This window comes from Aphelocoma coerulescens, chromosome 1A (assembly GCF_041296385.1).
Source record: "Aphelocoma coerulescens isolate FSJ_1873_10779 chromosome 1A, UR_Acoe_1.0, whole genome shotgun sequence".
Taxonomy (NCBI): Eukaryota; Metazoa; Chordata; class Aves; order Passeriformes; family Corvidae; genus Aphelocoma; species Aphelocoma coerulescens.
This window is the reverse complement of record NC_091014.1, coordinates 46,191,678-46,204,756: the sequence shown is the minus strand read 5'-3', so window position 1 is coordinate 46,204,756 and position 13,079 is coordinate 46,191,678. Positions and strand designations below refer to the sequence as shown.

Sequence of the window (13,079 nt, the reverse complement as noted above, 5' to 3'; positions counted from 1 at the left end):
ATCAGCACCTGGTTTGTGGGCTGCCTTTCCCAGTTGGTCTCAGGCTTTTTGTGTGAAAGCTTATTTCCTGAATAAGGTGTTCCTGAAGCACCTTCTCCTGAAAGAAGGATTATGCAGTTATCATCCTTTTAAACATTTTTAGCTTTTAAAAAGTATCATCACCCTCAGAGCCTTTAAGCAGTGCAGTTGTAGTGCAAATCCTAAAGGCTGTGTGGAGGTGTGGCAGGCACTGCACAACCAGACTGTCCCTGGCCTGTTGCTGCTTGCCACAGGTGGGAGAGCAGCTGGGAAGCCTCCAGCCCAGGGAATCCCCCTCCATTCAGACTGCAGGAGGTCACTGCTCAGCAACTGCTGGGGTTTAGGCCAGTGCCTCCCCTCCCCAGCATCATCAGGTGTTCCTGTTCTTCCCAATTTCAGTGTGATGGAAGTGTGCTGTGCTGACCTGCATGGCTCTGTCCTGGAGCCTTGCAGGGCTGCAGCTGCAGCAGTATTTCTCACCTGATGCCCCTCCATGTCTTACACTCCATTCCTTGCATGATCTTGCATTGTTACCAGCTGTGTTTGCTTTCTTGTGACCACTTTAAAGTACACAATCAAACTAACCTCCAAATGCTTTTATTCTAGATAAACCCATACAAACACCAACATGTATTTGTCATTTGCACTTTTTTTAACCATTCATTTTAAACAACAGATTTAACTTCTGTACAACAGGAATTACTTTACACATTAGTAAGATTTGACTTCAAACTAGATGACTGGCAAAATAATGCTCTGTAAGCTAGTGTTAGAAAACACGCTGTTTGCCATAGCAGTTTGCCTGTAAACATGGGAAAGTAAGTTGAAGAGAAGTTTGTATTTCATTTCTGAGGATGTGATTAGAACTGTTGTGTTGCCATAATACCCATAATAGAGGTGGTTCTTTTTTTCTGTGTAACAGTAATGGCAAATTGCAGATACGGAAGGTGTGTCAATGTTTTGTGTGCTGACCCAAACCTACCAAAAGAGCCACAATCACTTAATTATACTTCACATCACTTCGTGAGATCCACTTGATGGGTTACAAAGTCCCAGCATGACTTAAAAATGGTTTACTAACAGAGTGACGCTGTTTAGGAGGCTTGAATAAAAGGCAATAATCCTATTCCAGGCTGTAGGTAAAGCTACAGGGCCTGCTTCAACACATACTTAATCTCTAGAAATCATTAAAGCTATTGTAGCAAACAAGCAGTAGTACAAATACAGAATAGGACTGATTTTCATTTCCTCATCAATATAAACACATATAGTGAAGTTCACAGGATCAGACCCACGCAAACAGATTATATTTTACAGCTTTTCAAGCAGAAATGTTGGGAGTTGTTGTTTCTGCCTGTACAGAAGGTTACTGTTGAACAAAACTATCACAGTTCATTTGAGTGCACTGCCAGCAAACACCTGAAGTGGAAGAGAACTAACTGGAAAGTGTAATCCACTCATGCCTCTCCCTCAGTATCAACTACTGTGCTTTTTCTATTTATTTGATGCTGCTTTAAAATGTTAGATTAAGAACAATAAAAATCAAGCCCTTACGTGCAGGTATTCTAAGCTTAAGTGCTAGTCAAGCCATGATCCACTCCTTTAGGACAGAGGGCAAGATAGGTTAGAGGTGGGTGGGTTTTTTCCTAATTAAAATTGAACTTATCAAAATACATTGTGCCAGGCAGAGAACTGCTGAAAGTACTGCAACATTGTAGTGCAGTTTCCTGAACAAAGCCATACATTCCATCAAGTATAAAGTGTAAACTTAATAGCAAGTGTAAGACTTGAATTAAAAAAAAAAACCAACAAAGCCATCACAGTATGGGTTGGCTGGTGGCTGCCCTCACTGGTATGCAAGAGGAACAACTTGTGCAATCACATGGTAGGGAGGGGGCAGAGCAGCAGGACCGTGTTTTTGTGTTTGCCATTCTCCATCCACATTAACAGCCCGCCTTCCTCCTGCCACAGGTGGCTGGTGTGTGCTGGCGCGATTGTGCCTGATGCCAGCTGCCTTTGTGGCCAGAGCAGGCAGCGTTAGCACCACTGGCCTGAGCTGTGGGGCTCCTCCAACCGTGGGACCCTCCGCTGCCTGGGAGCCCTGCACAGCTGGCTCTGGCTGCTCACAGCCCCAGCACTGGCTTTCTGTACCAAACTGGGCCATCTGTACCATTCACAGCCCATGGCACCTTTCCCAGTGCCAAGGCAGGTGCCAGCTCTTCCCTCTCCTGTGGGCGACTGTGCTACACCACTCACCTCCAGTGGTGGATCCCTCCAGAAATGTATGGAAACGGATCTCTGTGTCATCAACGCCTTACTTCAAAATCTAAGCCTCAGAACGTGCCTCCTGTGACTGAAGCAGAGTCCATGGTGACAAAGCATTTAGCTCTGTAGCAGAGGGTGGGGCTGTGCTGGTGCGGTAGCAGAGCTGGAGCCATGGCTGCTCCTCCGTGGCTTTGCTCAGTAGCCAGTGCACCAGCCTCATCCCAGCAGCACAGCCATGCACTTGCTTTCCAGCTGGGCCGACTTTAGCCACCGATGCAAATGTAATGGACACCTTCCTTCCAAAAGGGCCAAGCCTCAAAAAACCCCAGGCGGACTAAGGCAGACAGTTACCCCTCCCCACCCCAACCCCAGCACATTTGTATCAGCTTCTCAGACACAGTCAGAGATTACACCAGTCCTCCTGTTCTTACATATTATTAAACTAACCTTTGACCTGATCCCCCCCAACATGCTGGCTTTAGGTCTGTGAGGCCCTTGTACACAGATGGTAAGGCTGGCCAGGACTGTCAGCACTGCTGCATGGGCCGATCATGCACCTGAGGTCAGGTTTGTGCACCGAAGTGCAGCCATCGTCAGCTGCTTCATCAAATCACAACAGTGTTTTGATGCAGTGCAGTTTCAGCTGTGAAGCTGCTCACAAGTGTTTCACAGCTTATTTAAGGATGGAAAGGTAAAAAATGTAAACACAGACTGATGGTGGCTGAATGCCCTTCTCCAAAAGCCTCCCCTCATTTCCTCCCCTCAGTGGTTGGCTTCACTTTGGACATGGAACTTCTAACCTAAGGAAGGTAAGTCCTGCCCTGTGGCATTTGGCCTTCAAACCTCAGACCCACTTTTTCTATTAAACACACTTATCCTAAGTGCCACTTTGGTGCCAGGTTGTTGTTGGGTTTTTTGTTGTGTTTGTTTGTTTTTTTTTTCTGAACAGGAATTAGCGAACATTTGACTGGAAGGAAGGAAGGAAACTGTAGCTGACCCGTATTCTAAAGCCGGAGCTCACCCTCACAGTTTGCCAAGCTGCTGAAAGGATGTGGCGAAACATCAGCTTTTTCTCTTAAAAAAAAGAGCTAAGCAACTTGCAAGTTCACGTGGGCAACTCTGAACTTATAGTGTATTTTGCACATCTCCTATGACCTTGTGTAGAAGTAAGCAAAAAGCTTACTAAACAGTATTTTTGAACCAAAGGGTTATGTGTGTTCAAGTACCTAAAAATGCTGACCCTGCCCACATTAGGTTCACTTTGACATGCTCCTGTGTGAATATGTAACCCTGCCCATATTTCATTCCCCATCATAGATTACTTGGAATGGTCAGAGTGGAGAAGAGTGTCCAAACATTTCAAACCCTGTACATATTGTCAGTCAAAACAGTTTTGGGAGCAGTAGCGCTAATTTAAAATCCCCCACAGTGATGCTGTGAGTCAGTGCTCTGCTCAATGCCATTTGCATTTTTTCTTTTCATCAAATAAGGCTTTTACTTGCTGGAGCTGTTTCTGGACTTCTTCAAACCCCCGTTCTCGCTCGAGTTTGCTGACAATCTGTTAACAATTAGCAAAAGAGAGAATAATTTTTTTAATGCTTATTTTACTTGCTATTTTTTAAAGCCTGCTTTTCCATACTCTAACAACTACTCACAGAAAAACCCATCTGAATGCCTGCCTATCTGTAAACATTCTTTTCTGGCTTTAACACTTTATTTTGGTAGTTTTCCTTTCAAGTCATTCTGATCACAGGATTTGCAACACTTCCACAAAAGATTGACTGAGCCAAGCAAAAAAAACCCCAAAACAAATCCAAAACATGCTCATCTCTCAGAGTGTGAGGCAAGGGCAGTGCTCCAGTTTTTACCCTAGAGAAGATTTGCAAATGACATTTCATTTCTCTTCCTCTGCCCTCTAAGCTGAGGGCAATGAACTGCCTCTTTTCCTCTAACTCACCTAGTTGGCTCCGGCCCAAGAATAGAGCACTACTGCTGTCTGAAACCTCTGCTGGCAACGCTACACAGAGACAGGTCTCAGTAAACAATGAAAGAGGTTTAGCTGATCCCAGTCAAAAGCCAGAGGGGGAAGAGCAGAGGGAACATTTCCTTCTACGGATGGGCTAAGTTTAGCCAGTATTAGCTTCAAAAAAGCAAAAATGGACACTAAGACCAGAAAGTACACTGAATGCTCCTGTATCAACCCCATTTTAATGAGCTTAATAAAGGGTGATTAAGGCCATTCTGAGCATCATCCCAAGCTTGTTTCCAGAGGTGAAGATCTGATGCTGAATTCAGATAATTTGAGATGGTAGAGATCAGAAGTGGTAAGCCAGCTAACAGGTGACTGCGAGCTGGATGACTACAGCAAGTGCTGGTGCTGTGCTGCTGAGAATGAAAGAGAGAAAGGCCTGGTTGCTTGGAAACCCAGACAACCTGCTGGAAGCGTAAGGAGGCCTTCAGGCAACACACCCCAGCTGGCTCGTATCTGAGTCCCTGCACAGGCACACACAGCCTCTGTTAAGGATGCTGAGCAAAATGGAGTGGAGAATCCTATAATGCAAAGTGGAGGACAGGGATTTTCTTAGAAAGCAGCTCAGAGGTAACCTGTGACTAAGTACTTTTAGCTGAGAAAAGATTTCTTTTGTTAGTAATAGCAGGGACTGGAAGCTTCTCTTTAAGAGAAAGGCTGTTAGAGCAGAGCATTAAGAAGGCTATGATGGGAAAGGAGCAGACACCTCTTGCTGCAAGGCCATGTGCTCCACTGAGGTGTTTGCACTGTTCAAGTTGAGAACCCTGGTGCTACAGCCTAATCTGATTTCTGAACCTCCAGGGAAATGGAGCGCGTGCACAGGAGTTGTGACAGGCATTTGCAGAGAGTCTGCAAACACAGTAAAACAAGAAGCCTAGACTATATAGGAACTTCCTCAAAACTGCAGGGAGAATTTTACTGCTACTGTCTCTGTGCAATACAGCAGTGACAGTAAGGGTACACTAACAAACCTTTGGCGTGTGCCCCCTCAGAAGGTGGTCCCTCATGGCTCAGTAGAAGGAGCAGCCTCAGCTGCATTACAGAGGGGCTGCCTCTGGAGCGGCAGCCAGCAGCTTGCCCAGCAGCCCAGCCCTTGGTTACTGTGTCAAGCCCCACATTAAAGATTAAGCAGAAATTGCAAATGTGTTTACCTCATCATAGTATTTCACTATGTATTTGTAGATTTCAAACAAGGCCACTTTCTCATTAAATTCATTTTCATGTTTCTAAAATAGAAAACAGTTCTGGTCAGATACTTCTTTAAAAAAAAAACCAAACTTAACATGAAAGCAAATGAAGTTGCTGCTTCTCAACCGTACCTTAGATTCCTGAGCTAGAAATTCTTCAACCTCTGCAGTGGTCAATGGAGGCAGATCCCTGATGGCTTTGTAGTACGCTTTCACCTCCTTCTTGTAGAGTGGAATGTCCTTAGCATAGAGAAGTTTATTTGTTGGTGCTTCCTTAAAAGAAAAAAATTGAAGCCTTGTAACTTTTCCCAGCACAGAATTCCTAAGGTTCCACCTCCACACAGTTAATTGCATCTAATTGTGTCTGTGTGACTCATTTTTCTTTGCTGTGGTTATGTGCAAGGAACCAAGGTTATGAAACAAGGATGCAAACCAGAGGCAGGACCTAACTAATAGTGTATTGTGTTTCATGACAGCTGCCATGTAATTATTTCTATTGACATCAGGAGTGATGACCTTTTGTCCCTCAGACATATTTTTCTTTCTCACTTCCTCCTTACAGGTCCCTAGACCTGAAAGATTGTGAAAGCTGAACCAAAGGGCCTGGGGCTGATACCCTATTTACATACAAGATTCAGCAGTACTGCTGAAAGGAAAGTTCCCTGGCAGTAATACCAGAGTCTTGTTAGACACTGTCCTGGTAGAGGCTCCCCTAAATCTCTTTGGTCCCTACTACTCCATTCCCTCAGGGGTTTGAGAGCATGGAGAGCTAGCTGACTGCCAGACATACACAGCCAAAAGGATTTTTTTTTTCACCCCAGGACTTCAACAATCCAGGTCAGCACTGAACCTACCCGTGAGGTTTAGGCTCATTTGACGAAATAAGTACTGATGTTTGTGATAGGAGCCAAGGCCCCACCAGGAAAACTTATTTTCAAAATGTAAAAGCGGGGGCTGGTAGTTTCCTCGTTGAAGTTCTGGGCAATAAATGACAATGTTATAGCTTGTCACCACTGTTTTCAATGTGTGATGAAATAATTTAAATGTTTGTTTTCTAAATGGCTAAAGGATGTTTCAAGAAAAAAGCCAATCATGAAAGTAAATACATCTTAGTACTAAAAGGTCACAAGATGTTTACTGTATTGCAAACCTTTATCAGGGTTCAGCGCCCCTTTTCAAATAGCTAACAGGAGATGTTTCAACAATACTTCACAGTGGATGCTAAGCACAGAAACCTAACAACCATGCTCATTTGTAGTTTTTCCATCAAGGAAGTGATGTGATTAGCTTTAATTTATGATACTTCACAACTAAAGTAAGATAAATAAGCACATTATTTACTATTTCCCTTTAACAGCTGAGCAGTTGGATCAGATCACATAGGAAATTAGTCAGTTTTTATATAAATTCTTTTAGCCTGTTTTTCTTGGTAGCATGAGCCTGAACAAATGCTTCCTGCTTTGGTCCAAAGAAAAGGAAAATACCCTGGGGGAAAATGAAGTATTTCTGATCCCCAGAGTTCCAGACACTGTACTAAAGAGTTTTTGAATGTAAGATTTCTGGACTTGTTGCTCCAGCAAATAATTTTGCATATAAAAAGGGAGTAGCTAACACATGTGAAAGGAACTATTTCAAACTTCAGAGGTCTTTCAGTATTCTTACAGCTTCCACTAGCTTATTGTGTGAGTTTTCTGCACACTGGTGTGTGGCAGACAAAATTTGGACTACTTATCAAATAATGTTAATACTTTTAAGACCCTTGTTTAAAACTACATTAAAAATTCATTAAAATCTTAAAATTTCCACCTTCTCCCCCATATTGTGTAAACACACTGTGCAGAACTGAACTGCAGAGAAAACAAGCAGCAGGTAACTATAAATAAGGCATTTTTAGATACAGTAGCTGTATCTGTCTACTGGTGAATTCCTCAGAGTCTCAGGAGACTGAGCAACGAGGAATGGAAACCCAGCTTAATTAGGTCCCTGACAATTCTGTCCCCAATATCAGCAGATCCAGGACTGCATCATCTCAATCATTATATAGTTGAAAAAGACTTTGGTTGAGAAATTAGTAGAAGACTGGACGGGCAGCGTTACCTTCCCCAGTGTCTGTTCTGCGAGAGAAAAGGCATCCATGAAAGCTTGTGCGATTACAGACAAACAGCCATCTATGTGTGAAGTCTTCTTAATATCAAAGACAAACTGGGGATTCTTCAGTATGTTCACCCAGAAGCGAAGAGGAAGACTAGACAGAGAAAGAACAAACATCTTTAAAACTGACCGCTCAAGTAGCACAACTGCTTTAAAATGGTTCTTAATTGCAACTGCACTCATGGAACGAAGCACATTCCTGGGCTGCTTCTTCACGTTAAAAAAGGGGTCAGGGAACAAAGGCTACGGAACAAACACATCTGTCAGGCACCCAGCTTCAAACAATGCTCTCAATCCACAGCTACTTTTTTCAGAGTGTGAAGTCAGTGTGCAGACTGCACAGACCTGGAAGCTCTGGTGGTTTGTGTCGTATTGAATCAATACACTAAAGTTACTGTTATCCACAAAGCCAAACCACATCTTATTCCCAGACACGCCAAAATCTTACTCTTCTGATCACACATGACACATTTCATTTTTGCAACTACATTTTCAGAAAGCACATGCATCCCATGGGCACACCTGTTGGTTTTCCATATGTGGACCACATCAGGATCAGTAATTTTTTTGCTCTCAGCCTGGGCATCCAAAAAGTCAAAAAAGTACTTGATGGCAACAGGTGCTTTATTGTTGGGTAAACTCCAAATGCTCCTGAAGAGCTTTTCAACAACTGAATGAATTGCAACCTGAAAGTAACAAAGTTAATATTCTGTTATTATTACACAAGAAAAAAATAGGCTATTTTACCTCAGAGAGCTTAGTGTGCCCCAACCACACACAGAAATTACAATATGCTTGTGGCAAACATCGAGGCCATAGGTTACTGGCAAACAAGACAGTAACAAAAATGAGACTACAATACACCACAGTGAGCTCCTTCCATAGGTCACATGTCCTGTTTCTCTGCTGACAGGAGAATTGTGTTGAACTCTACGATAAATCATAGGTGGGAAGAACCACTTGGGCTAATAAAGACAACATCAACTCTTGGGATCCTGTTGCCACTGTTGCTAAAGGCATTTGGAATTTGTGACTGGAAGTAAGAGGGAGGTGAGAAAAAGCAGTTTAGCCTGTTTCATAGGGCACTGGTCTTCAAGGTGCCATCTGTGACACGTGCTCAACACGTGCTCATCAACACTTCATAGCTAAGTGGCTCTGGCATTTGATCTAATTCTAGGATAACAGCTTTGGGTGCTATAAGAACACACTAATATTAGAGAGAAGAACTGAAAACTGGGTATTTCTGATACAAAAGGGAAGATATTTGGCGCACTAAAGGAAGGGTTTGGTTGCTGCTGGACTCTGACATAATCACAGAGTATTCATAAGTAGAGGCAAACAAAGCAAAACACTGTTTTGTGCTTTTTTTTTTTCACATCTGTTCTGAAGCTCAGTTTGGCACAATCTTCTCTTGACAAGAAGGATTTAAGCATATCTCAGGGCCTTGATGAATACTGGCCAGTTCACTTCATGTGGTAAACTCTCACAATTGTGTCTGTGTGCATGTATAGGAGAGAGGGGAGCAGACAGAGAGATGGTGTGATGCAATTTCCTGTAGTGCACAGCCTATCATGAGAGGAATTTCACGGCTCTGTTGTTCAGGGCAGTGTCCTACTTTGGAGAAGGAGACAATTAATTTAAAGCCCTTTAAAAGGACTGTTTCTAAAGAGCCTGAACTTTTTTTCTGTATCTCAGTCTTCCACCATAAGACATTACTGGTTTACTCCAGCAGTTCCTGAGGGCTCATGTCAGTTTTCGCAGGTAATGAGAAATGACCAGTCTTCACTCTCACTTTAGGGACTCTCCCAAATTACTTCAGATGCTATCAACAACCTAATTAAATAATGACTGATAGATTTTTAAATGCAAGAAGGCTATAATGATCATCCCTTCAGGCCTCTTGCACAGCTCTCAGTGTTGTATGTCCATTAGTATTTAATGCAATATGCTGTTGCAAAGAGTTTCCGAACCATTTTGAGTAAGTCAGAAACAAGATGACGTTACTGGAGGGAATGAGCAGGACTTATTCCTACAGAATGCACATTGTATAAATTAGGTAGTTGTATTATAAATCCTAAGGACCTTGCTTTTAAAATTAATCTGGTTATTTTGAATGCTTAATCTGAAACCCTAACAGATTATTTCATTTTATGGGCAGTATTTTGTGAAACTCAGGCTTCAGAAGTTGTCTCTAAGCTGGGCAAACTCTAGAGCAGAGTGAGGAGATTGTTGACTGAAAGTTGTCATTCCAAAAGGGTTCATTCTCACTCTACGGAACTCTGTGATAAAAACTCACTTTCCATAAACTAAATAACAACCTTTTTTCTTTACCCTGAAAAAAAAAGTTGTGCTTACTGAGGAGATACATGTGTAATAGACAATTTTAGAACCCTAGCATTAGAAAACCTGAAATGTGTCTCTCTTTGAAAATGGTCATACGCCATAGTTAGCACAGTGATTTTTTTATATGCTACCTTTTCATTTAACATTTGATTTACACACAGGAAGTCTGCACAATTTCTGGTTTAATTTGTGTTTCTGTTATGCTAAACTAGCCAAGACAACATCAGCCCTCCCCCCAAAAGAAAGCCTTTACAGTTTACCTTAGTTGACAGAAGTTTTGTGAGATACATTTCTTTCACTTTGAATTTTTGCTTTCCTTTGTGACCTGCTCCCTTTACATCTTTGTTTGCTTCCGAGTCTGGTAAAATCTGTCACGAAGAGATTAGAGAGATTACACAGATCCAAATACAGCTCAGTATTAAATCTACCACTTAGCAGTGTAATGACTCAACTCACCAAATGACAGTGTTCATCTGAGTAGTCCACATCTAAACAACGAAAGCAGAGAGCAAACAGCCATTAATGAAACACATGGCTACAAGCTTGTGAGTTCTGCTGGTCTCTGGGCCGTGTAACAGAGTGCATCCAGAATGCCCAGCAAGCAGTCAGTGTCATCCTTTCCTGCCTGCAGTGTGGGGGAAGCCTCTGAGAAATGCACAAGCCCTGTGTACCTCCCTAGTGACAACCTGTAGCTTGAATCACTAAGGTACAGCATCCTATCTGCTGCACGGGTAAGCTGGCAGCAATCACAGCTCCTCTGAAGGGAGGACAAGGTAAGATGATTGCAGTGCTGAGTGCAAGTAGGCTGAGGTCAGGCTTGAATGTAATGACTGGGAACAGACAACCTCATTTTTGCTGAGGAAGAGGCAACCCCAGTGAGATGAGAACATCTCTCCTAACATTGATGATAAGGAAACATGTGTTAGGAGTGTGTTTTTTCACAGGGGCTACAGAAAATTCTGCCCTCATCCACCAGCTGGGTGGGAGCAACCTGCGTTACAGGGCTGGATGAGATGAATGACCTCCTCTGTAAGCACCCTGTATCTCCTGACATGCTGTTGAGACAGCCAAGTCAAAGCTTTCAGAAACACAGTCAAGAGAATAAGGAAAATTACCAAAGAGTGGTGGTTTTATCATTCCTGTCTCTGGACAGTGCAGCACTATGTCTGTGATGCACAGTTCTGGGCACCAGGGAGGGGCATGTTCCCTGCGTTGGTTTCAACAAGTCAGCGCTTTGTGTCACCTGGGCTCCCCTGTCCTGCTTTCCTGCCTATGAGCCTGTATCTCCAAGCAATCATTTGCTGGGACTGTAAGCCCTTCTGTCCTTCTTTCCTTTGCCTCCTTTCCTCCTTTTAGGCCCACCATGCCTGCCAGAGGCCCAGAGCCAGGGCTCTTCACTTGGCTCAAGTATATCCAAGTACCAATTTCTCTGACCTCCAATTGACCAAGATACAATCTGTCACAGCTCAGTTCTCTGCATTCCCAACCATTCCACACAAAAGTTAAAATAGGTTGCAGTCCCTGTTACCTGATCGGCTATTTGCCTTCTTTTTGAAGACTTTTATGGTTGCTCCATTTGAAATCTGAAAGCAAAAACAAACATCATGCTGAAACAAAACTGCTTAGAATTCATGAAAGCCTCAGTTTCATTTCCTCTGTCCCTCAGCCCATGGCAGTGCAGGGCAGCCCAGCCCACTTCATTCTCCCCACAGTGTGCACAGCTTTCAGCAGGCAGCCAGGGCTGGGCTTTCAGGCACGGGCAGTAGCTGCACTTTGTCAGGATTACCCAGCCAGGTGGGAAGGCACCTCTTCCAATGCACCAGCCTTGAAGACCTTTCCCTTCCTTCGATTTTTCTAGTTCAGCCCATATGTGGACGTTTTCATTTTCATGTACTGCTCTGTGCTGTTTCTGGCACCCATCTTTCTATAGATTTCTCAGGTTAAATTCTCTGGCTCCAGTGCAATAGGATCTTATGGGAAGGTGAGGCAGGGAGGTGCACACAAAGATGAATTCTCTTCTGGTCCCCTTTCTTTCAGCTCAGTCTGTTCTACCTGTGTCCTATGGAGGGGCAATTTTGAGGGTTTAGTCTGGTGCTCCCAAGAACTATTTTCAAACTGAGCAAAATATTTATACACTGTAAGATCAAGATCCTTATCTTACCATCTTGGGATTTCTAGGAAAAATCTACCTCCTCCTTCCCTGAATTTATAGTGCTGCCAGGATGTTATGCATTATCTTTAAAACAAACTGGCAAGCCATGCTTTTATTGTCAAAGAGTAACTAAAAAATGGCTCCCACTGAGAACTACACCACTGCTCTGCTATCAAATGTTGAGTCTTGCCAAGTGCTAGCGTACTTGCCTCTATAATTACAAAAACAACCGGCCAGTTCTAGGAAGGGATCTCTGCCAAAATAATTTAAGTGTTTTTTAAACCTTGGCAGCCAGCCTGGTGTGAGAAACCAGTTTAAACATTAAGATACTCTATCAAAAGCTGTGTCTTGTGCCAAAAAAATCTGCACTTACATTTGCTCCCAGAAAGTAAATGCAATCTATTTTATAAGTAAGATTTTTTTGCAGAGATTCCATCTATCATACAGAGTTTCAGAACTATTTTAGATAGCACAGAACACTTGAAAACTGCACTACAAATAGGAATATGCTCTAAGGCTAGGCTGTGAGGTGATACAAACACCCAGACAGTCCTCCTACTTGGCCCTGAAGATAGATAAACAGGAACAGTGCTACCCAGCAGCTCACCCCCTCCTGGAGCGACGTGGGCAACATGCTGCCTCCATTCCCTCCCCAAGAAGTAGGAGGGCAGCTCAGTGCTGAAATGTGTTGGCTTCTGTCCCGAGGGAGATGGGCAGAGCTCAGAGGGAGAACCATGCTTCCTTCTGGGAATCAGAGGCATTGCTGCAGTGCAGCCATGACCAAAGCCCACACTCTAGGTTTTATTTTGGGGACAAATTATGCTTTTAGCAGTGAGTAGACCATGCTTTCCCTCTTTGGCATGGCTGCAGCAGCCATACTTGCTGTTTCTTTCAGTGTGATCCAATTTAAAAAAAACCACCAACATTACAAAAA

At 43.2% G+C, this 13,079-nt stretch overlaps 1 protein-coding gene across 1 annotated transcript in view; it reads right to left on the bottom strand.

The window, feature by feature from the left end:
- Positions 1 to 3,731: 3,731 nt before the first annotated feature.
- Positions 3,732 to 13,079, bottom strand: part of PLXNC1 (plexin C1) — a 67,870-nt gene continuing 58,522 nt past the window's right edge. Inside the window, exons 24-31 of the mRNA XM_069000112.1 lie at positions 11,522 to 11,576; positions 10,450 to 10,481; positions 10,254 to 10,361; positions 8,173 to 8,336; positions 7,597 to 7,744; positions 5,632 to 5,772; positions 5,464 to 5,538; positions 3,732 to 3,841 (exon numbers count right to left, since the gene is read on the bottom strand). Of these exons, the coding sequence (XP_068856213.1) occupies positions 3,737 to 3,841; positions 5,464 to 5,538; positions 5,632 to 5,772; positions 7,597 to 7,744; positions 8,173 to 8,336; positions 10,254 to 10,361; positions 10,450 to 10,481; positions 11,522 to 11,576 (828 nt within the window). The 3' untranslated portion in view covers positions 3,732 to 3,736. The remainder of the gene's footprint in view (positions 3,842 to 5,463; positions 5,539 to 5,631; positions 5,773 to 7,596; positions 7,745 to 8,172; positions 8,337 to 10,253; positions 10,362 to 10,449; positions 10,482 to 11,521; positions 11,577 to 13,079) is intronic.